The sequence below is a fragment of the Cydia pomonella genome, chromosome 3 (assembly GCF_033807575.1).
Source record: "Cydia pomonella isolate Wapato2018A chromosome 3, ilCydPomo1, whole genome shotgun sequence".
NCBI lineage: Eukaryota > Metazoa > Arthropoda > Insecta > Lepidoptera > Tortricidae > Cydia > Cydia pomonella.
Window position 1 is genome coordinate 2,314,921 of NC_084705.1, and position 26,387 is coordinate 2,341,307.

Genomic DNA, 26,387 nt, shown 5'->3' on the forward strand with positions numbered 1-26,387 from the left:
TATATTTGACAAAATTCTCTCAAAGTTTTATTCTTTTAGAAATTACTACTTCCGACTCCAAATCCAAATCGAAGATTGAAGCCTTGAAGACTGGATAAAAATCAAAACTGATTGACAAAAATGAATCAATGAATCGCTATGCCCTATTCCCATGGGAATTTCAATTGTATCGACCGGCAATTAATATTACAGAAACACCACATCAATAAAAAAAATAGAATGGGCACGATTCCTGGACGCAACGAAAAAAAAGTTACAAAAGGTTCTTTGCACCGATTAGCGACGAAAGTGTTGCCTCTATTTTACCGAATATTATCTGCTTTTGTAGCTGTCCTTGCCAATCAAAATTAGCCCTTAATGCATAGACAATAAAGACGTTGAGCAGGCGCCAGTGTCAAAAGGCCTACCGCGAACTGCGAACGAAGTTTTACCTTATTGTCGCACTTACGTAAAAAATCACAAGTGCAACAGAGAGGCAAAACTTCGTGCTTCGCGGTATGCTCAGGTATGTAAGCAAATAATTTTTATGGCGCTAACCGAGTTCTAAGAAGGTTGCTTTTTTACTTTTCGAAGCGCCGAGGAGCTATGATATACTGGTTTATGGAAAATCTGGGGATACGGCCATAGACAGAAATACAAGGAACGCATGCCAGTGCAAAATATTATCTGTAGGCACTTATAAAATTATAGTGAATTTAGTCTCGGGATAAATATCGTTCGTGTCTTAAATAAATCTAGATTACCATTTGAAAATGCTATTTTGCAAAATATGGACGATAAAAGTATATGAGTTATGGCATTAATCATTAGAACTCTATCGTCCGAAATTACAAGAATCTGTCTAAAAAAACGTAAACAAGAAACCAAATTAAATGCAAAGGTTTAAAAAAACACAAAAACCAAAAGTTTTGTGCTTAAAGGCAAGTACTACATGCTTAAAGGCATTATAATAAACATTCACACAATTTACCCAAATTGAAATAAAAAAGCTAAAAAAAATCCATAGAAGGAACCCTTCGTTGTTCAACTAAAGCACGCTTGCGTACGCGCGCATGTTTTTGACAGTTTCGTCCAACATTTAGCTGTCAAATCAGACAGTAACTGTCAACTTGAGTGACGATTACGCTCGCTTAATTCAGTGATAATAGACTTAGGAATATGTGTAGAATTTCTGTGTATTTTAAAAATAAAAACAAATTTATTACTCCAAAAAATAAAGAAGCCTATGTTCATACAGGGCTTACTTATTCAATGATATTTTCTCGAAAGAAGCTAGAAAGTATCCATGTTTTTAATTGCTGAAGTTGTAAAGTAATTTAAAATATTTGAAATTGAAATTGGAGCAAAGAAATTACATACAAAGTGGTACCCTAGAGGATAGTTTAGTTTAGTTTTGACGACCGGTTGGCCTAGTGGGTAGTGACCCTGCCTACGAAGCTGATGGTCCCGGGTTCAAATCCTGGTAAGGGCATTTATTCGTGTGATGAGCATGGATATTTGTTCCTGAGTCATGGGTGTTTTCTATGTATTTAAGTATTAATAAATATTTATATATTATATATATCGTTTTCTAAGTACCCTCAACACAAGCCTTATTGAGCTTACTGTGGGACTTAGTCAATTTGTGTAATAATGTCCTATAATATTTATTTATTTATTATTATTTATTTATTTATATAGTCTCAAGAAGGGTCCACAGTTCTGCAGGTGGGAAGACGTGAGCCTTTGAGCCACGTTGACCAAGCAGTGACATATTTTGACCCTTTAAAGTTCATTACTAATGCCCGTTGAATCCAGGAAATTCCAGATTATTTGGGCCGTAATGTTCTGTACCTCATAGGGTTGCAATACGTGCTGCCCTAAGTGGGTAGTTCTTTTTAACATTAGTGGTCCACTGGAACAGAGACAGGACCGGCTATGGACAGGACCCACTGGAGAGATTTAGAGGAGGCCTTGGCCAGGAGGCAAATTGAGTTGCGAGATATAATCTAATGTTAAAAATTACTGAACCCTATCTCAGTGATAAAGGTTATTTTATTGTTATATATTTTATTTATTTATTTGAAATTGAATTATCAAGCTCACACATAATAGTACATTACGATACAAGTGTGAAAAATAGGAAATTCGAAACGAGTGGCGATAAATTAAAACACGACCGAAGGGAGTGTTTTAAATCGACACGAGTTGTGAATTACCTATTCGCACATGTATCGTACAACGTTTTACAGTACATATGGCCCTTTAAATGTTCGACACAGTAACGTAATATGCTAACTTTCGCACTAGTGCGGTAAAGTAGCACCATATGTACTGTAAAATAGATAAGACCATAAATGTATAGATATTCCAGGCTAGTATATTTTTACGACTAACTACGGGAAAAGGTAGTGATTTTAGCAGTAATATACGACTACTAAAATAGTAGACTGCTAAAATTATTCGTAAATGTGTTTTTGTATTGAGTGTTTCACCTTAGTGTAAAAACTACTGAGCCAATTTTAGCGAAGCTACGTTGGCAATGATCTTCATAGCCCAGTATGTGCAAGTGTTAAGTAAACGTCATAATTTGATAGAAGATTGACGTTTAAAACAACACTTGCACTGTCTGTCTTGCGTTGTCAAAATCGCTGCCAACTTATCTTGGTCCGACTATTAATCGATTCGTGTTTATGATACGGGTGTTAGAGGCCACATTATCTACCGACTTTGAATGAAGATTTGTTCTTTAAAAAAAACATTCGCTCGCGTTAAAAATATTAAGCGTACTATTTTTTTAAAAGCTGTCAGAGTTATGACAATTCATTTAAATTAATACGCAATAACTTAAAGGGAAAATGTATCCATACATTGAAACATGCGATCGTACGATCATTGCGTAAAACTGGACCCCGGAGAGGTATGATCAGTGATCACTGACGTGTAATTTGCAATATTTAATGACCACTTAGAAGTGAAAGTGCGACTAGCAGTTATATTACATGTCGCTTCTGTGCTTAGCTTTCCTGTGGCCTGAGGGCCTACCGCGAAGCACGTTCGACGTGTTGCCTCTCTGTCGCACTTGTAAATTCGTACGTAAGTGTGACAGGGAGGTGACACGTCGAACGTGGTTCGCGGTAGGCCCTCTTATAACGGTGAAATAAAACAGTATTTTGACTTCCTTACCTAATCGGGTGGTAAAACAAAACGTTGATTAATATATGAAGTAGATCACCATATCATCCAAAAGATCTCACTAAGAATCTTCTAATCGGTCTTGAGCTGCCCTCATCCAAAGGTTCGCAACTGTTGTTTGAGGCATTTAGGGAGCAGGGCACGTGTTACGGATGGTCGAGGTCAAAGTACCCAAACGCCTTCTACATGGCCGACCGGAGAGCCGCAGAGGTCTAGGCAGGCCCAAGCTCAGATGGTTGAATGGCGTATACCAAGATATCAGGACCTTAGGAGTGACAAGTTAGAGAAGGAAAGCCACGAATAGATCAGACTGGAGATATTTGCTTGACCAGGCTAAGGCCCACCCTCGGCTGTAATGCCTCTGATGATGATATTATTTGGGGCCTTTTATCACTTCTCTGACTGTGCCCTCCAGTCCAGTTCAATCAGTTCATCTAAAAACTACCCTTAGGGTATCCCCCACTGGTTCTACTATGTACAGTGAGCAAAACTATTAGCTTAGCACCTCATTTTGATATGCAGTGTGCTAAGCTAATAGTTTTGCTGACTTTACCAACCTGCAGACTACCACTTGAGCATAAAATTCAAGTTACTAAGAAATTACTTGTACTCGTATGTTTTTTAATTATTATTTTTTGTATTAAGCAGGAACGTCTGCAAACGATGCCATAAAGCTTGTAAGGCCTGAGTGGACACTCGAGTTGGGCGTGCAGCGGAGCGGGCCGTGCAGCGTGCATGTGAAACAAATGCAAACGCATAGGAGCGGCCTTAGTGCACGCTGCTCAAATCACTTGAGAGCCCGACGCCACGCTGCACGCCCCGCCGAATGCTCCGCTTTGAGCGTCCACTCAGGCCTTACACTTAGAAATAAATGAAAAGTCGAAAAATTCATTGGGTCAGTCACTGGCTGACGACTCAAAGAGATATGCGATAGTGACATTTTCCAATTTTAGTTTTATTTCTAAGCTCGTAAGTAGCTACAGCGCGTACTCAAAGACGAACCCGCTAAACTAAACTTCTCATGTTTTTGTTGGTAATCATTGTAGTCATTGTACTTGATAATTGTATTGTGGCTTTACCGCGTAGGCGCCAATAATTATAGTCTTAAATATACTTTACGATTTACTTAAATCTTGTAAATATTAACATATATGGAACCTTCGTAAACTATTATATGAAATAACACTTCCCCATAATACATGATCGACTACAAGTGGAATATGGAACTAACATTTAAAAAGTGTCCTTATCACTTATGGTATAATTTTTCGCTTTAATTTTATCCATTTTGTTTTTTTTTTTCTATATATAATAACAACTTGAAAAATATTCCGATAGTCGCTCATGCTAATAAAATAATGTAAAGCCAAAAAAATATCGTAAGAACAATTAATTTACAAAATAATTATAAAATATTAAAAACAGAAAATAAATTAGATGTAAGTACTTTATTTAAGTACAATAGGTACAAACGAAATATTATTTAAAATATAATACCTAGTTTACACATGAATTAAATACAATATTTACCTAAATCAAAAAATTATGTCAAATGAAATGGCACCATAGCAGAAAATACCAAACGCATAAAAACGATAGTAAATCAAATGATTGAACTCAAAATCTCATTATTATTAGAGTACCTAATTAATTAACTATGCTAAACCTTAGTACACATTACCTGCACACCTCTAGCTCGCTTGGGCTCAAGAACGAGTCGAACTTGAGAAGAACCAGGTATCTCCAGTCTTCAACTCATATAAACACAGCTCACATCTCTGACCCACATTACACTGGTCCACTCGCCAACTCGACTCACGCACACCACGAACACCAGCCAGTTCTAACCTTTCTTCCGTCTGCCATTGCCACGGTCGCGGGCGCCGCTGCACGACGCGGCCATACTGGATTTTTGAATTTCGAATTCGATGGTGTGTCGGTAAAGTGTTGTGATTTTGAAATTGGAATTATGGTGTGCAAAACAGCGCCGATTGGGAGTCGTGAGTGTTTTTTATTTATTTATTTGAGTTAGGGATTATTTTTGCGACTATTTTTTTTTTTTATTACGACCTGGATGCGAGGCCTTTAAGCCAGTTTTTATTTGCAATAAATATGAGGGATTAAAAGAAAAGAAAAACACATTAGATTATAGTTTATATTTGAGGTAAACCCATTAAACTTTTTTTTTTGTATTTTTACTGTAATAAATCAGTTTTATCGAATTTTAACTAAAATACCTATAATTTAAAACTATGATTAATACTTACCTACTTATTTGCAAATGCTTATAAATAAAAAAATATATAGACGTAGCAGAAATTATTATGATAGTAAGTATTGCATAGTGCACTGGAATTAGATGACACATATGGCAAAAAATTGATACTTTTATAGTTACTAGAGTCTGTTCGGAAAGAGAAGAGTCGTGGAATGTACATTTCACGACTCTTCTCTTTCCGCACAGACTCTAAATCGAAATTGATCAATTTATACCCAACACTCGTGACAGTAGTTTAGCGCCGATAAAATTAATTGAATTAAAGCTTCAATTATCGAATAGACGTAATACCTATATGTATAACCAATAATTAATCGGTATTTTATATAGTCACCACACGCCGTAGCAGTCTAAAAAGTTTAAACTTAAAAAAAATTGTGTTAAAAATTTTTATTTTTGGTTTTTGCATACCGTTAATATAACAATAGTTTTATAGTTAAATCGCTATTTTTTTCGCAAGATACAGTACTGTAGTTTCAGCGTACATCGATAACTCTTTAAAGTTAAATAATGTTTACTAAAATAGAATCATAATTAGGTGATAGCCGCAAAAAAACAACTCATTTAAATTGCCAGTTCAAAGAACAGAAAAGTATAAATATATTTAAAAAATATATACTTTTTAAAGACTCCGTCCAAAACTACGTCCAAAAGAGAGGTATGGGCATTGTGAATTTCATCTCGCCTTGTGTGGTAGGGCACAGCCAGTGGATGTCATTTCAGATCTAGAGCAGAGCTCAACTGGGGAAGTACCTCCACCTTACAGAAAACAGCAGCCAAATAACACTAGACCCTACTCATAGTGTTATGTTCCTGTCGGTGAGTAAGGTTGCCAGAGCTCAACGACGGCGGGGTTACGGTCGGCAACGCGCATGTAACTCCTCTGGAGTTGCAGGCGTACATAGGCTACGGAGACTGCTTACCATCAGGCGGGCCGTATACTTGTTTGCCACCGACGTAGTATAAAAAAAAATTACGAAAATCATTTTTAGCGTAATAAGAAGCATTGGGGTGCCTGCCTTTTTCAATAAAAGAACGTGTAAAATATACCTACTTATTTATCATAAAGGCAAAAACAAATGCACTTATTGAAGAAAAATCATTCGTCAGCTTTTCTTTCTAAAATCATCAACAATAATGCTAGCCTAATCTCGGTGGGGTTGTGTTGCTTTTTTATACCCTACGTGCATTACAGTTAGGGTTGCCAACCTAAATGCAGTTTTGCGGTACATTTGCGATCAATTTGCGGGACTTGGGTATACAATGCGGGACTCCTTCACCCGGCCTAACTGGGAAACGGTATACCTATTTGCCTTCAACGTCTTGAAAGGCATGAAAAATTCAACCAAGGTAACTTTCTAAACATTGATAGCACACTAGCATATACTATACATTTTATGACATAAACATTAAAGAAAATTGGTTAATATAGATCGGTTCAATCCCTGAAGACTTCAAATTAAAGTCACGCGCTGATGCAACCTCCGTTTCATTGCTTATAATCTAGTCTAGACAGAAAACGGGACAATCGGCGTCCCGCACGGACCTTTTGCGGGACGCATACTTTAGGGCTCCAGAAACGGGACGTCCCCCGTATTGCGGGACGGTTGGCAACCCTAATTACAATGTGCACGTACTCTGTTTCAACGTAATAAAGACCTGTCATAAACCACATAAAGTTGCATTTCTTCTATTTCATTGCTTTCTCAAACAAACGAAATTTATCCCAATTTACTATGTGGCAAGGTTCAAATTAAAAATAAGAAAAAATGTACGGTGGGACGTAGGAAGATAGTTTTTTTTAATATACTACGTCGGTGGCAAACAAGCATACGGCCCGCCTGATGGTAAGCAGTCTCCGTAGCTTATGTACGCCTGCAACTTAAGAGGAGTTACATGCGCGTTGCCGACCCTAACACCCCCCCCCCCCCCCCCTCGTTGAGCTCTGGCAAACCTTACTCACCGGCAGGAACACAACACTATGAATAGGGTCTAGTGTTATTTGGCTGCGGTTTTCTGTAAGGTGGAGGTACTTCCCCAGTTGGGCTCTGCTCTAGATCTGGAATGACATCCGCTGTGCTGTGCCCTACCACACAAAGCAAGATGACATTCACTATGCCCATACCTCTCTTGTGGACGTAGATTAAGGACGCACCCGGGTCCAAAATTTCTGTCTAACTTGCGGCTCTGTTTCCAGAATCTGGGCCATAACCGCGAAAGTCAAAGTTCGCATCTTTCTCTGACACTCTAATTACTTCGTTAGAGTAATAGAGAAAGATTCCTGCAATTTTCGAATTTCGGTTTTCGCGGTAGGCCCTCTGAAACTAATATACCATCATTAAAGGAATAGTCGTTAAAGGAATTAGTTTTTTGTCCTAACATTCTTGATACAAGCTTTTATTGCTGACTGTACTTTTCTTTCAACAGGCAACTAATAGGTACTCATACAAAAAAAAGAAAAATGCAGGTAAAAAAAAATGTTTAGTGTTAAAATTGTTACATTTAAATATCTTTAAACTGGTAACCACGATATAGGCTTTGCGTAGTGTGGAGACCATCGTTAATCTTAGGCTTTAACATTAAGATTTTAAACCTTTACTGTAAAAGGAATTATCCTGTGGCTGCAACGTAAAATGGAAATAATTTTTTTTTTTCATCGAAACATCTCCAACATTGTTTTATCATAGAGTTCCTATGGCCAACTCCTGTGTCCATCATCAGATCAGCTCCATGGTACCATTATATTGTATTGTCAACCACCTAACACACATATGTATGTGAATTTCAGCTCAAGCGAACAATGGGAATTGGGTCTAGTTTAGCTTGCAAGATATGGCCCAAACAAAATTGCAAGTTAAATTGCAAATTAAAGCTTGTAAAAAAATTCAAACCCACTTAAGAGGGAATACCACGTAATCGTAAATATAAGAAGAGGAAAGAGTTTTCCACTTATTTTTATTTATTCGTATGGCACAAGTAGATACAATATAGGCAATCAATTAAAATATAATTAAAAATGACAACATAATTGTAAAGTCAGATGTCAACATTCAGTGTGTTCATCCATGCAGCTGCATGGGTTGTGAGATGTAGCAGGTCTTACGGTGGTCCAGAGTATGAACGCAGAGGACAGCGCTGGACAAAGTGTTCCACGGTTTGGGCCTCTTCATCACATTCATACAAGGCCTTTTTCCACTTCTAAATATTTTCAATTCTCCATGATTTTTTTGTGTGTTATTTACACAATAAAAAGCTAATACGTTTATAGGTTTTAATTTATTTATTTATTTACAAAGCATTTTTTTTTTAAAGCTATACCTATAAACCTTGAATATACTGTGCTGAAGCGATCGACATCAAAATCAAAGTGATTAGTTAAGATTTAGTTAATGGAAAACGATTTATCCCGAAACGGAATTTCATGGAAAAAGTACCGTTATTTTGCTAGGATCGCAAAGCTCTTCTTCCCTCGGTTCAAAAATTTGCATGCGATAAGTGTTCCATACATTACTATAACTACACAGTATGATAAATTCAGTCGATGGTCCATATAACGTAATGTAACGAAAATCTAATGTAAGAAAGAACCGTCTTAATCCGTTAACGTATGTCATAAAAATAATATGTTTAAATTTGAACTTTAATAGCTGTCAATGAGTTGAATATTGTACCTGCCATATATGGTTGCATATGCGGTAACGGGTTAAAATTTATAAAACTTCAGATTTTCTAATTTCTAAGGGCAACGAACATTCTACGTAAATGAAATTTTTGGGAAACTAGAGCAGCCGCAATGTACTTTAAAGGGCGTCCGCTAGCTAGCGCGGGTGCACGCACGCGGGTGTCATTGCAGGTAAAATCCGTAACACGCGTCCGCGCGTGTGGGACGGCACAGTAGTGCCCCCGCCAAGACGAGCAAAGCGAAGCGCAAGGGCACCTACCTTTTCTCAAAGCGCTTCGTCGTTTTTGAACCCTCATAACTTGGAGACTTACCAGATAAACAGAATTCTCGTGATATAATGTCAATATACTATTTTTCGTTAAGCCACTTAGAAGGCACCCTTGTAGGTTACACCCGTCGCACGCGTCCGTGCCGTCCGAAGCGCAAAGGCACCTACCTTTTCTCAAAGCGCTTCGTCGTTTTTTGAACCCTTATAACATGGGTTTGGATTATACCAGATAAACAAAATTCTCGGGATATAAAGTCAATATACTATTTTTCGTTAAGCCACTTAGAAGGCACCCTTGTAGGTAAAACCCGTCGCACGCGTCTGCGCCGTCCGAAGCGCAAGGGCACCTACCTTTTCTCAAAGCGCTTCGTCGTTTTTTGAACCCTTATAACATGGGTTTGGATTATACCAGATAAACATAATTCTCGGGATATAATTTCAATATACTATTTTTCGTTAAGCCACCCGATCCGTGTAACCGCGCCATCTAGCGGATGCTCTAAAGAGCTACACGGGGATCACAGAAATCTATTATCAAGCTTTATATCGTTCGAATATATTTCGTTAGTGATATTCAGAATGAAATAGTGACACTAACGACGGTTTAAGAAAAAATCTCAATTAAGACATTTTTAGGGTTCCGTACCTCAAAAGGAAAAAAAGGAACCCTTATAAGGATCACTCGTGCGTCTGTCTGTCTGTCCGTCTGTCACAGCCTATTTGCTCCGAAACTACTGGACAAATTTAGTTGAAATTTGGTACGCATATGTAAATCTGTGACCCAAAGATGGACAAGTAACTTACATAAATGAATTTATACATAGGGACCGCTTTTGGGGGAAAAACGAGAAAATTAAAAATAAACGTTTTGGAAAACATATCATATACATCAAACAAAATGGCAAATTCTGGGAATTAAAAGAAAGCTGTGAAAATATTTATGAGAAGGATTTAAACTAAGAAAATAAACTTAACAATAACTTATAAAATGTATTAGATGTAACTCCATAAGGCAGTAATCTCAATTGCCTACGCCGCAATCCCACCGCAATATAATTATAAATAAACCGCAAAAGTCAAATTACTCTTTCTGGCGCACTTTTTACAAGCTTATTATAATTTACTTGCAATGTTTGTTTGTTGATCAAAGCGTTAGCGAAGGTCTACGTTTGAACTCGGACACTTTGCTTTCGTATATCCGGATATTCTCTACAAGTCGCAATTTTTTAACCGATTCTCGTGAAATTTTGTGACCAGATTCTATGATGAAATAGTTTTTTTCGATCCATTTTTAGAATTTTTTCAAAATACGGGAATTGGCATAAATGACTTATGCGCCAAAAGCGTCTATGGCACTAACGACTCATTTCACTTTTACATTTTCCAAGCTTAACACGCGAGTAGGGTTACCAAATATTTTATAATTTAGGGGGGGGGGGGGGGGGGGTGTCCCTAGCGATAGGGATGTATTGATTCATTCAATATGTGTTATTACTAACATGTCCGCATTCCTGAAAAACGGCCAACATTCCTAACGCCTCGCGTCTGGTAACCCTAAACGCGAGGTCTACAGCTCACAGACCCACTAGTAATATATTTGTTCGGGTCATATCTTGCAAGCTAAATTAGAACCACTTCCCATTATTCGATTTAGCCGAATGATACATCACATCACGTACATACTATTATTAAAGTTGGGTGACAATACAATTATTATGGAACCATCGAGCTGATCTCATGGTGGACACCAGACGAGGCCTAGGAACCCTGTTAAAACAACGCAAACTAATATTGGTTGGGTTTGTTACAATTGTCTTAATGAGTATTAGTTTCCTGTTGAAATAAAAGTACAGTCTAATAAAGCTCGTATCAAATATGTAATTTTTGAGAAAGAAATGATTCATTACAAAAGTTAGGCCATTTTTTCACATTTTAGAAAATTGCACAAAATATTTTAAAAAAGAAACCACGCCAAATGCCACCTGCCGCGAACACAGAAGTTCGCAAAATGCAGGTATCTTTCTCTATCAGTCTAACTACTCCTTGGTTGGAGTAAAAGAGAAAGATGCCCGCAATTCGCCAACTTCAGTGATCGCGGTAAGCCCTTTGAGTGTAGACAACTGTAAATATTTGGCATAAAAATACTCTATCGATTTGTTAGCTTATAACTAAATTAATGTCTTATTTCTCTTTCTTTCCAAGCGACGCACAGAGTGAGCGAGCAGGATGGACAACAAGAAGTGGCTGACTATGAGACTGCGCTGGATTCTGCTGGTAAGTTACCACAGACACACTTGGCCATTGGTGAACCCATGTTGCAAAATGAAATAATAGTACATTACGATACAATAAGTTATGGACGTGTATTGTATAATAAGCTTTTTTCATGAGATGATCTTTTAGTTATTTATTTCGTTATTCATTTTGTTGAATATTTTTATTGCCATAGAGTTAGAACTTTTTGAATGTAGTTTTAGTTTTGAGGGGATAACCTGCACCAGCTTATTTTGAAACCTGCTGGTGTAACGTCGGGGTATATCTGAATGTTTCGTATAAAATTGAGGGTATTTTTTTACAGACTTACACGTTTCCAAAATGTAAATTGATGTTAAATAAGTATTTTTAGGTCGATGAAGTGCGTCATAAAACTTTCCATAATATTTTTGCTAGCCAGGATTCGAACACATTTTTTTTGTAATATAAATAGACTTTCCACATCATTTAACTGGATACCTCCACCAATTATGGCAACCCTATCTATGAGGGTTCCGTTTTTTCCTTTTCAGGCACGGAACCCTAAAAAATAAGTCAATCTTACACAACTTGACTTAGTCCCACAGTAAGCTCAATAAAGGCTCGGATTGCGAGTACTAGACGACAGATATAATTGATTAATAATTAGTTACAATAGAAAACATCCATAAGTCAAGAAAAAATATCCGTGGTAACACGTTTTTATCACCGCACCTCCCGCCAAAGAAACAAAGTTCATCCTCACTTTCTCGACACGTGGCAAACCAAGAACAAGCGGGCATCTCGCTCGTTTTTTCCCAGAACGTGCAAGTTGTGGAATGAGCTACCTTCTGAGGTGTTTCCCTTGCGCTATGACATGGGGTTCTTCAAGAAGCAGGTTTTTAGGGTCCTCAAAGGTTGGCAACGCATAAGTGGCTCCTCCGATGTTGCTTATGTCCATGGGCGGCGATGACTGCTTCCCATCAGGCGGCTCGTCTGCTCGTTTGCAGCCTATTACATAAAAAAAAAAACATACACAAATAAATTCGATCCTGGGACCTGCTTCATAGGCAGAGTCACTAACGACTAGGCATGGAAGGCCTTCCATGTTCCCCGTAAAACTTGTTCTCACTACGCCCCTTACAGAAAAAGCTGTTTATAAAAACAAGACATGCTATTATTACTACAGAAATTAATTTTCTTCAAGCACTTTATATAATGAGTTGTATCTCAAGTTACTTGCGCTTCAAATGGGGATGTAATGTGTTATTACTATTAGTGGCGAGGTCATTGGACCCGATTCTAAGCTTAGAGGTCATCCATTAATTATGTCACACCAATTTCTAGGTTTTTTGACCACTTGGTCACTTTGGCTTTTTTGCAATTTTGTTTTCAACGAAATCGGTAAATCGAATTAGGTATGTAACACCTCTGGAGTTGCACCCATAGGCTGCGGTGACTGCTTACCATCAGGCGGGCCGAATGCTTGTTTGACACCTTCGTGGTATATAAAAAAAAAAAAGAAATTCTCTAAAAACTCCCTTCGGTCGTGTTTTAAATCGACACGAATTGCGAACTACCTATTCGCACGTGTACAACAGTGGTCCCGGGTTCAAATCCTGGTAAGGGCATTTATTCGTGTGATGAGCGTGGATATTTGTTCCTGAGTTATGGGTGTTTTCTATGTATTTAAGTAATTATAAATAAAATATATAAATATTATATGTAGGACATTACTACACAAATTGACTAAGTCCCACAGTAAGCTCAATAAGGCGTGTGTTGAGGGTACTTAGACAACGATATATATAATATATAAATATTTATAAATACCGTTTTTAATATTGAACTTACTGTGGGGCTTAGTCAATTTGTGTGATAATGTCCTATAATAATAAAATAATAATAATATATAGTCAGCAGTGAAAAATAAAGGGAGACATTGTTGTTCTATGAAGTGTGCAGAACGTGACACGTTTCTGCTCTAGAGTATTTTACTTCACAAGAACGTTTATTTAATTTCTTTTTTACGATAAGCAATTAAAATTTAGGTTTCAAATGGATATTTTACATTTTCAATTCTGATATTAAACTCTCCATTCAATAAATAGCGATAATTTTACCTAATTTGTTAATTAAAAGTATCCTTAAGAAATACTATAAAAGTTTATACTTCATGTTTTATTTAAATTTTACTTTCCTCGTATTTGAAATAAAAAGTAGTATGTTTAACTCGGGTGAAAGGTATCATTTCTGCCTCGGATTATTGGCTTACCTCGAGTCAAATGAGTGCCTTTCATACCTTAGTTAACAATCTACTAATTCTATAATGTTAAATATCCAAGAGAAATATGGATATTACGTTTGTATGTACAAACCTGACATATTATCATCCTCGTTCATTCAATTGTCAATTCAATGTTTCCCAATAATCATATAGCAACGGCACCGAATTGGACATTATATTTGTCAGCATTTCTTCTAGGCAACCATCAGGAACGTGCCGACATACGCCGCAGCAATCTACGATGTTGATAAACACGTACACGTTTCAATGTTGTTGTTTAATACGATAGCAAGATGCTGAGACAGTTTGAGATGAAAATATTAGTGCGTTAAGAGGATTTAAATATTTGACAGTAGATATGGTGCTAATTCTCCGCACAAGTGCGTAAATTAGCACATTATGTAACTATGTCGAAAATTTAAAGGGTCATATGTACTGTAAAACGTTGTACGATACATGTGCGAATAGGTAATTCGCTATTTTTCACACTTGTATCGTAAATAACTATTACGTGAATATATCCGTCACGCTAATGGAAGCGGCTCCTAAAACTAGTGCGATAAGGACAACGTTAGGTTAGGCGATAAATCTCATAAAATGATGTTTCGTACTCGACTGTTTCCTCGTCCAAAACTTAACCAAATGTCACGAAATTTTGAGATTTAAATGGTAATAAAATTATCTGTATGCCCGTAGTTAACTAGGAATCCTTATAGTTTCGCCATGTCTGTCTTATGTCTGTCCGAGGCTTTGCTCCGTGATCATTAGTGCTAGAAATCTGCATTTTCGCATGGATATATAAAATTGACAATCCGACAAAGTCGTACAAAAAAAGTAAAAAATTGTTTAGGCTACTGCTCGTAAAGTGGGGATGTAGTTTCGTTCAACCCTATAGTGTGGGGTATCGTTGGATAGGTTTTTCAAAACGAATAGGGGTCTTCAACAATTTTTTTTTGTAAAGTTAAAATTTTCGAAATTAACAGCGGCGGCGACATCTATGTCGCAACAGTAATGCAGTTGAAGTTGACATCCAAACGTCACGTTAATGCCCGCGATACAACAAAAAGGAAATATGGTTGAATTTCTTTTGATTTGTAACCGAACGAAAAAAAACGCAACCTTAATTCCTTTTGAAATTGGTTTAAATTACATTGAAGTAATTAGTACTACTGCGGGTGGATTGAACTCTCATTCATAGAAATATATCTGGGGATGAGCCCTACGGGCAATAATACTGGAGCCAGTACAGCGGTGAATTCAAGCCAATCGCGCAGTTCTAAGGCGTCGTCGTAATACAACACGACTACGCGATTATCCCAAATTCGCGCGAACGCGCGATCAAACATATTGAACTCGAATGTGTCCTAATTGACAATCGCGCCACCAATTAGGACACCTCTTCGAGTTCAATATGTTTCGCGTTCGCGCGAGTAAAATGCGCGCGAACTTGCGATAATCGCGTAGTCGCGTTGTATTAGGACGACCCCTAACGCCACAACGCGATTCGACACATAGTTAATTACCTCTATTGTTTTAATGTGGAGACACGGTCAGGACCAGGACCCCTTCTATTCATATTGTCTCACACAGATTAGATGGCAGTCGCTATCGAAAAATCTAGTTTCGACGCCAATTCTTGGAATTAGTTGCCAAGCGGACCCCAGGTTCTAATGAGTCGTGGCAAAAAGCCGGGATAGAGCGCGAGGATGATGAGGGGCATAACAGTGGTTACTATACAACAAACCGGGTCAAATTATTTTTGATAATTTTAATATTCTGAGAGGAAAATTATTATTATTAATGTTCTGAAAGGAAAATGAGGGTTTAGTTTGTATGAAAAGGCGGTTTTGGGGCGGCCGTGGCCTATTCTCTTAACTAAGGTTTTTTTTACACTTAGATTTTATTATTCACAGCCTCAATGAATCATTGAGGACTACCTATTAATCGCTTGTCCTTATCTGTCATTTTGACTTGTGTATTTGTATTGTATAAATAATTGAGGTTTGTAAAGTTCTATGAATAAGGACGTAAGTCTTTTTTTTCAAGCACTAACAGTGCTAGTACAGCGGATGGCACACTGGATCCGATTCGCACGTCGCTCCGATGTTTGAGCGAGACAAGGCTATACGCGTATTATAGTGAGATCCCGCTAGCACATCGGAGCGTCAAGCCAGTGTGCCAAGCGTCTGGCACACTGGACGCGATTGGCTCGTCGCTCCGATGTGCTAGCGGTATGTCGCTATAATTTGCCGATAATTTAAAGTCAATTGGTGCGGTAGCGTCAGACCAAGACAAGTCTGCAGAAATTTTAATAGCACACGCAGATCAAGTATTATTGTATAAGTCAAACTTCTATGAAATGATGACATATAAATAACAATTCAATTTCAATTTATTTATTTCAATAGACTATGGTCCATAATAGTTAGTAACATTTGAGATTAGTTGTTAATAGAACAAAAACAAAACAGTACAGCAAAAAAAACAATTACATGGTAGCGGCCATGATAAACTCAAAATGTCGCACAATAGGTGAATCGTATCGGCCCGCTACTGTAGCCAGAGGGCCGCGAACCACGTTCGACGTGTTGCCTCCCTGTCACGCTTACGTACGAATTTACAAGTGCGACAGAGAGGCAACACGTCGAACGTGATTCGCGGTAGGCCCTCAGGACAGGGTTGGAGCTGGCCCGCACTCTGCAGAGCTACGAGGCAATTCTCTTTCCTCATAACACTTGCACTGCGTGTGCTATCAAAATCGTTGCAGACTTAACTTGGTCTAACTCTATACGAGTAAGAAAACAAAAAACTGTAAAGCTATTAAGAAATAAATATGTAGAGTAACTAAAGTAGATTTGCCGTAAACCATTTACAGAAAATTAAATAGAGACAAGTAGGTAATAATTAAACTAAACCAACTTTACTTTTTTAACTACACTAAGTAATAGCTAAACTGCTTCGCTTGCGGTATTTCCGGACCGATCCGACCTTCAAGAAAAGAGCGTACTTAGGCCTGAGGGCCTACCGCGAACCACGTTCGACGTGTTGCCTCCCTGTCACACTTTCGTACGAATTCACAAGTGCGACAGAGATACAACACGTCGAACGTGGTTCGCGGTAGGACCTCTGATTCTATCATAATGCCGTGAATTTCATTGACTCACCTTAATTTTTCTAGTTACACTGCTTTATTTACATAATAGATATTACAGTAACTGTACAAATACTAAACTAAGTAAATAACTAGGTTAAATCTACAATAGATCCTTGAGGTAGTACCAAGGATGCTTGCGGCATTTCCTCGTTGTATCGCTATGATGATACGTTGTGCGAGGAAGCCACCAGCTCTTCGGTCACCAGTTACGTCAACCAGACGCTTCGCGATTTCTCCAAAAAACTTGTGCGCGCTGGGACCCCATGGACCTAGAGTAGGGTGTCCCTTATTTAACGATTTTGAGAAATTAATAACGCAATATTCAGTTTATTTTATCCCAAAACGCTCTGAAAATAAATTTCAGGTCATTCCTGTAACTGCAACTCGGCACGACTTTCATGCGATTCTCTCATACAATGTATGAAAATGACCATTTTTTTTTCCTTTTCATTTTTCAATACATGCCGTATAATCATTATTTCATAAAAAATCTCGACGCGAACAGAAAACCAAAAAAATATCTAATTACTGTCTGAACAAATTTCTCCATAGTAATTTGTATGGGAATTTAAGTTGCAAGCCGGCACAGGTTCCTGTTACGGAAAGGGCCAAAATTTATTTTAAGAGTATTTTGATCCCAAAATATGTAAACTGATTTAGGCGTTATGCATTATTAATTTGTGAAAATCGTATAATAAGGGAGGGCCTAACCTAGGGTCTCAACGCCAAAATGCACTCCGTTGGCTCAGCTACCCAAAATGAGACTTGGCCTCCGACAGGGTTATTCGTACTAGTTACCACCAAGTTGTTAACAGTGGTAACTACTGGGAATTTTTTTCCCACTTTTTACTACTGGTAACTACTGGGTAAAAAAAATCCCAGTCGTTACCACCAAACGAAGTACTTACCACTGGTAAAAGATGGGATTTTTTTCCCAGTAGTTTCCACCAAAATTTGGTTAGCATTCTTCATTATCATCATTGGCCACAGCATCTTGACATATGATTGTTGCAGCGACAGGTTATTAAGACGAAGAAGAAGAGGTCCTTGCGCCGTCGGAGATCGGAGGTGCGGCACATCTTTTCCAGTGACTGTAAAGCCCCCGGTGGCCGCGTGGCTCAGGCACCTGCCGCGATAGCAGAGGACGCTGGTTCGATTCCAGCCTGGGGCACTGGAGGCCTAGGTCACTTTTTCTTAGTATATGACATTTATTTCAGTTTATAATTTATATAGTAGTATTTATACTTAAAACGAAAAAAAAAAATTCTGAATATAATTTAATTTGTTCTAATACTTCCAATAGTATTCATTGGCAGCGCCATCTCTCTCGCTAGCTCGGTATCACCTGAGTTGATCCAGTTAGAAGGTATGAACCATATTGTTCTAATGTTAACCAAATTTTGGTGGTAACTACTGGAAAAAATTCCCACCTTTTCCCAGTAGTTACCAGTGGTAAAAGATGGGAAAAAAATTCCAGTAGTTACCATTGGTAACAACTTGGTGGTAACTAGTGGCAATAACCCCTCCGACACAAGACAGCGCAACTTTTCTCGGTCTTATGCGACTTCTCGCCAATTGTTGATTCGAAGTTCGCGCAGATCTGCCTCCACCATGTCGCTCCAGCGATAACTGGGGAGTCCGATAGGACGTCCTCCTGCTAGGCGACCCAGGTACGCTATTTTCATTCCGATCTTCGTCCATTCTCTCAACCAACGAAACGCCAAAATGAATTAACATTTATCCAACAACAAAAGGAGATGTCAGAATCGTATTCAGCATGCTATGTTATGACTCTCCTCTAGCTACGCTATGAGGCAGCCGTGTTATGCGAACGGCCAGTGTTATGCCAAACAACTCATTCAACCGTCGGATAAGAGTTATTTTGAAACTTAAATGTATTGTTAATTACGTAATTCGCGATGAGTAAAGGCGCGTGCCTTTGTATCAATATTTTCATAACTAGAACTGAGTTTGTGTCAATTATGAGGAATTAGAGGCGAGCTGTTCATTGTTAAAGGAAAACGGAGAGATGTAATAGCGATATGAATCTAGCCGCTGACCTGTATCGAAGTTATGTTCTCATTTTAAAAATGAAACTTGGCATGAACTTTTTCACATATATTTGTGTCGGGTACTAGTTTTTCTTGTTAAAAAATGTTATATACGGGCTGTAAATTAAGTCATCTGCAATACTGAACGGGGTAAATATAGGTAAAAATAGATCGTAATATTGGACCAATCCCGAATTCGCGATGAAAAAATTTAGTCTTTCATACATTTTGGCTGGCTGATGTTTATATTTTGTATGGGAGGGTAAATTTTCTGCGATTTTGGGTTTGGTGCCACAGTAAAAGTTGCTCAGTATGACCTATATTTTTACCCCGTACATAATTGCAGGTGAATAAATTTCCAGCCTGTATAAATATAAGTAAAACTTCTACTCGTGTGGGAGCGGTTTATTGGATGTAACTCTAATGTAAGGATGTTTTACACAGTTCAACTTTTTTACCCTGAATTGAAAAAAAAGAAACGATTATTATAACAAAAACAGTTTACTATAGCCAAAGATTAACACAACCATTCTCTGCAAAATCTCGTATTACAGCTCATGTTTTTTTATACTTGCTACGTCGGTGGCAAACAAGCATACGGCCTGCCTGATGGTAAGCAGTCTCCGTAGCCTATGTACACCTGCAACTCCAGAATAAGAATATGAAAAAATAAGAATAAGAATATCTAAGAATATATAATATATATATATGTAAGAATATCTAAGCCCAGATAAAAAATCACACGACCTTAATCGCGTAGGTGACAATCAGCAAGCAATTTTAGAACAAAACTCATAAAATTATACGAGAAATAAAATTCGCCTAAGATATTAATTATGTTAATATGCGAAGTTTCGTTTCATTGCCGACTATGGAGGTACGACCAAATCAATCGATTGATTAAATACAGCAATGTATTGAAACTTTCATACGATGTAGGTATTGCATGTATAGACTTTCAATCTTAAGTATCTATGGAATTTTTTGTCTCTTTTCCGCCACATATTTATTCTTACTCAGTTCAGATCGGCTTGACTCTTTGGCGCTGCGTAGAGATGTGGCCTCGCTCTGCATTTTCTATCGCATGTACAACGGGGAGTGCTCCGAGGAATTGTTCGGAGTAATCGCTGCCGTTTCTTTCCGCCATCGCCACTTACCACCACTTAGATGGTTGACAGTCCTCCACTGAGCATTTCCCTAAAAACTTCTTGCCTCGCATAGTTGAACTGTGGAATGGACTATCGCCCGCGGTATTTCCTGATCGATCCGATCTGCAAACCTTCGAGAAAAGAGCGTCATATCTTAAAAGGTTTGCAGGGTGTCCACGTCGAGCGACGGTAATTTTATACCATCAGGTCATTCGTCTGCTTGTTTGAATAGATGAAAAAAAAGTAAGTTCTTATGTCAGTATAATCCAATGACAATTAGGTATTTAATCTTAAGCAAAGATGTAACTCCGTATAAAATACCTAAATAGTCTAAGAAAAAACATGCCTCGAAAAATCAAGAAAACTTTGTGCTAGAATAGGCTAAAGGTAAGTAAATCATAGATTAGAATATATGTAGTATTGAGGTAAATTACCATGCTTTACTATTGGCCTATATACTCGAGTAGATGTTGACACAGTTTGATATTAAACACAGATCAGTGAAAGAACATGGGTCAAATAGACATATGTCACTCTAAGAGTTTTAGTCCTGTGTCGAAAGATGGCAGTAAATTTAGTTGATTACAAAATTTACTTCGACAGTATGCCTTAATACTAAATTATCTTTGTCTTAAGTATAATATGTTATGTTGCGGAGTTTCCTCTCAACCCTTGCGGTAACCCGAAGGTTACGTTACAAATTGATGACCTTAATGTTCATGTCAATCAATTGGTCATAAAACGTTTATAGTTTTTATGCCGTATTGTCACTATAACAATAACTTGTATTATAGTTTCAATAACAAAAGTAATTCTTTTATACAATACTAAGTTCATAATATTCTAGAAATCATAGTCATAATTCTAAATAATTTAGGATATTTACTACAGAAGCTATGATCCTGCTATGTGTATCTGAATTTTGAGTTATTTTTATGACATAAAAGTGTATAATTAAATTTTAAAATTACAATTATATAACAAAGTAACCTTGACCTCAATCTATGTTTATGTCAATCAATTGATCATAAAACTTATATGGTTTTTATGTCGTATTGTTGACTTGTATTATATAGTACTGCACCTATAATATTACTTGTAAGTATTATTGTTTCTGGAACAAAAGGTATTATTTAATGATATGTTTAGTAGGTACATTTTATTCTTGGAATCATAGAGATAATTATAAACTTTGGTTATGTACAGTCGGCATCAAAAGTAACTTATAAAAGTACACTACTATTTTCTAATAACTTAACAAAAAGATATAAATAAAAAAAACGCAACTCGAACTGTACTTACAGAATTATATCTGTATTTGGAAGAGTATTCCAAGATGACAGATACTTTTGGCTAGATACTATTGATGCTGATCGTATAATGGCTCCTCTACACGATGGGCCATCGTACTGGCCCACTAAGATGGGCCAGCGAGTAGAGAGGGTAGTGGACCAGCAATAGTGCGTACACATAGTCCATTTCATAGTGCGTGCTATCAACCATCGCGTGGCCATTTCGCTGGTTCAGCGCTGGGCCATCGTGAAGAGGAGTCATAACCATCGCATGGCCATCTCGCTGGTCCAGCGGTGGGCCATCGTGTAGAGGAGCCATAACAGGAGCTGTGATTTCACTGTGATCCAGCTGATGATCTGACTTTTGAGTGGTTTTTTAGACTTATAGAGAGACAAGCGTTTCGTTCGCTACGGCGCAAATGATTGGCATCTTTTTTCAATGACTAGGCCCCCTGAAGACTACGCGTCAAAAGTAATGTCCCATTCTCTAATAGCTTAAAAAATATATGCCCCGTTATGTAGAATAGTTTGGCATATTGGCAAAAGAGGCCATGGCAGACCACTTAAAAGGACGAAGACTTAAAAAGAACAGCCGGTACAGACTGGATGACAGTAGCACAGGACAAGGACAAATGGATAGCACTGGAGGAGGACTTTACCCACTCTAGGGATTCTAAAACAAAATATTAATTAGATATAAGTTTTAATTTCATACATGTAACCATATCAAAGAATAAAAGGTTTTTTTTATTTTTTATTTTATTTTATTTTATTTATTATGTAGAATAATTAGCCTGGAGCAAAAGAAACGAGAAATAAAGCTATTATTCTCTTTCTCCTGTCGTAACATCCACTGCTATCGATAATATATTGATGCTGTACTGGAGGGATTTTCTAATTAAGGTCGGGTTATATCTACAGACATTGAGCGTGCCAGACACGAGTCGTGCTTTTTTTCTACGCAGTTATTTGTCGGCGGCTGTGTGTATATCTATCGTTATATGAATACGTTAACAGACGCTGTATAGAAGAATTTTGTTTTGTCTGCCACGGCACGTGTCTAGCACGCTCAATGTCTGTAGATATAAACCGACCTTTATTATTGAGGTATATGTCTATTTCCTTACCCGTCTCATCATCCTAGGCCCCGTTTAAGTAGTATCACCCTAAAGAAGAATACCTATCAAGTTTTTTTTATTTACAAATTTTGTTTTAATGTTCAGGTTACGGTCGCTTCAGCCGCGCAGCGCTCGGCGCGTGCGCGTGCGCGTTCTTCACGACAGGCGTCCAGAATTGCGTCATGTCGTACGTGCTGCCAGCGGCCAAGTGCGAGCTGCAACTAACTACGTACCAGGCGGGACTGGTTAACATGGCTTTTATGTGCGGTAAGTTTCGTCTCCCTCACTCTTTTTCATTGTCCTACTCGTATACTTTTTCAAGAAGTGTCAGCCTTGTGTTACTCAATGGCCTCGCTTCACTCGTCCGTTAACTCCACCTAAATCATCTAAGGTCTAGGACCCGGGTCCGTCCTTAAACTACGTCCAAAAGAGAGCTATGGGCATTGTGAATGTCATCTCGCTTTGTGTGGTAGGGCACAGCCAGTGGATGTTGTTGTCATTCAGAGCCCAACTGGGGAATTACCTCCACCTTACAGAAAACAGCAGCCAAATAACACTAGACCCTACTCATAGTGTTGTGTTCCTGCCGATGAGTAAGGTTGCCAGAGCTCAACGAAGGGTAGGGGGGGGAGTTTAGGGTCAGCAACGCGCATGTAACTCCCCTGGAGTTGCAGGCGTACATAGGCTACGGAGACTGCTTACCATCAGGCGGGCCGTGTGCTTGTTTGCCACCGACGTAGTATTAAAAAAAAAGGTACTGACCGGTTTTTCATTGAAATTGGGCTTTGGAATTCGGCTTCTATTATCCTACTTGTAATTGTACGATTCGTGAATCTACGATGACTGTCCAAAGTGAAGTACCAAAAGTGTAAAATTAGCGAAGGCGTGGTATTACGACACATGGAATTATTGCCCACTAGAGCAAGTAACTATTTTGTTTGTATATCTATGCTAATATCCCTGTACTACTTAACATAATTTGTGTGTAGCAAAAAATTATAAAAAACTAGTGGGTCTGTGAGCTCGGTCAATAGGGTTGTTTCCATCTACAAATCTTAGGGCAGAATTGTATCCCAATAAATTCTTTTGGATTATAAGAACATGTTAAACTACTTTTAGGGGACCTGTAATGACCATATTTTTGTAAATACTGAATTTAAAATATCTTTTGGCACGTACACGTCAAGTGACCAAACTCGAAACGTCATTGAAGATTGTGATGACTTCACAACTCTCGGATTGACACTGTTGACAGTTACGCGATAAACAACAAATGACAAATGTCAGTTGACAGTTCGTATCTTCTACGTGTGTATGTAGTTATGTGTCAAACCGTAAACTGTGACGTCACACAATTTTCAAAGAGCGTTTTGGGCGCGTAAGCATCTGTCAAAATATATTTTGTTAATTTAACATATTTAAAGCCGTTTTTAGTATAAAAGTCGAATTTTAGGGCAACTTTTAGTTAATATAGAACGTAATACAAGCGTTTCAAAAAATTGGAAACAACCCTATTAGCATAAAGGGGTTGGGATATGTAGATTATTGTCATATTAACAAACATTGTTGAGAAGAGGAGTTGCTCTGAGTTATACATCTCTAACTTTTTATGCAAATACTAACCTCAACTTGCGATTCTTCCTGGGAAGGAATTCATAAAAAAAAGACAGTCATTTTCAACCCCCTAGGAATTAAATTTAAAAATATTCTAGGAGGTGCTCCTCTGCGTCTGATAACTTTGAATAAAAATAGAAAACATTCAGACTTAGAAAAACAAATCTTTATTTACAATAACAATATACATAATGGATATATACAGATGATTACTATAACTAGCTTATATCTAAAATAGGCCCTTGAGGCATTGTACCAAGGATGCTGGCGGCATTTCCTTTGTATCGCAATACTGACACGTTTTGCGAGGAAGCCGCTAGCTCTTCGGTCACCAGTTACGTCCACCAGACGTTTCGCGATTTCTCCAAAATACTTGTGCGCGCTGGTACCCCATGGACCTAGAGTTTCAACGCCAAATGGTACAAAATGGTACTCACTACCGAGGCTCTTATATTTACATATTTATTACGTTTCAAAATATGGCGCTTTCCGACGCTGCGCCCGCTTTTACATTAGTCCGTTGGAGATGGGACGGTGCCAGGTAGCATTCCACACTAACATTCGTCCCAAACTCCAAGGAACTAAGGACACCCCATCAGGCCTCTTGCCATCATCCCTGATAATGCCAGTCGGCTCAAGGAGAGCAGGCACATTGATGGTGGCAAGAGATCGACGGATTATGTCATTAAACGACGTATGTCTTGAAAAACGACCTGCACTTTTTTGACAAGATAATCCATGGTGTCCCAGTCGGTCCACGTCCGTGCCACAAGAGCATAATTATATGTGGCGTACATACCGAAACCCCGAGTCGCAAACCAGTCGCCAGTCTTAGGGAGGTCGGATCCAAGATAGTACCAATATTAGTATTTTATGTGTTATCACTGTTATCAGACTTAGATATGTATTTTATTTATTTGACTGTACAAGGAATTCCAACAGCTATAAAAGACACATTTAAATTTTTAGATAGTAATACAGAGCCAATTACAGGAACTCACAAATAGAAACTGGATATATAATTACACAGTACAGTACACACTAGATACAAAAGCACATTTGACACAACATTTTACAATAAGTAATATATCAAAGATACAATATGAAAATACACTAACGTTACACACTTTTACAAATCATCATACATCAACAACATATTTTTTTACTCATATATTGTAATGCAGCATCACAAGCATTGTTATCACTTACCTATGATCTAAATTCTAGATCTAAACACTAAGTATAACTAAGGTTTATTTTATGATACATACATTTTACAGTAGGTCAACAAAAAGTGACATACAATTAGAAACAAATACACCCAAAACAATAATATATAAATAAACTACGAGTACAATGCTAAATAAACTATCTTATTCTAAAAGACCTCCGTAAGCTGCACCGGGTGCAAAGGTGCCCATCACACTTGCCGCGTTACCGCGCTGGATAGCGATGGCCCACCTCTGCACCAGGTATGAACAAACCCGCGCGGGCATCAGAGGTCTTCTCCCTAATCCTACGTCCCACTTCCCTTATAAACGCTATGGCGTCAGACCCCCAACACCCCGTTGTCTCGAAGGCTAGAGGTACAAAATAATAATTCGCTTCTAGAACTAAGTACAACTAGAATAAAACTTAATTACTTATTTACATTTCTCATTCTGAATGAGTGTAATTGTCGTTCTAAAAAGTGTGCAGAAAGTGATATGTTTCTAAAGCATTTTACATTCCAAGTACGATTTTTTCATTTTTTTACGATATCCGATTGAAATTAGTTTTTGGTTTATACAATTTTTATTCTGATATTTAACTCCCCATTCCATAAATAACGATACTTTTACAAAAATGGTTAATTAGAAGTACCCTCAATAAATGCTATAAAAATTATACTTAGTCATGTTTAAAAAACGAAGGATTTTTCTTTCTTCGTATTCGAAATTGAAGTAGAGTGTTTAACTCGAGTGAGAGGCATCATTTCAGTTTTTGTACCTCGGCAGAAATGAGTGCCTTTCATCCCTTGGTTAACAATCTACTATTGCCTACCTATATTTTTAGAGAAAAACAAGTGTGTTACCAAACAAAATTAACG

At 37.8% G+C, this 26,387-nt stretch overlaps 1 protein-coding gene across 1 annotated transcript in view; it reads left to right on the forward strand.

Moving 5' to 3' along the window:
• Positions 1-4,594: 4,594 nt before the first annotated feature.
• LOC133515773 (synaptic vesicle glycoprotein 2B-like) overlaps positions 4,595-26,387 on the forward strand; it is a 40,978-nt gene continuing 19,185 nt past the window's right edge. The window contains exons 1-3 of the mRNA XM_061848358.1: positions 4,595-5,174; positions 11,605-11,676; positions 22,790-22,951. Coding sequence (XP_061704342.1) covers positions 4,832-5,174; positions 11,605-11,676; positions 22,790-22,951 — 577 coding nt within the window. The 5' untranslated portion in view covers positions 4,595-4,831. The remainder of the gene's footprint in view (positions 5,175-11,604; positions 11,677-22,789; positions 22,952-26,387) is intronic.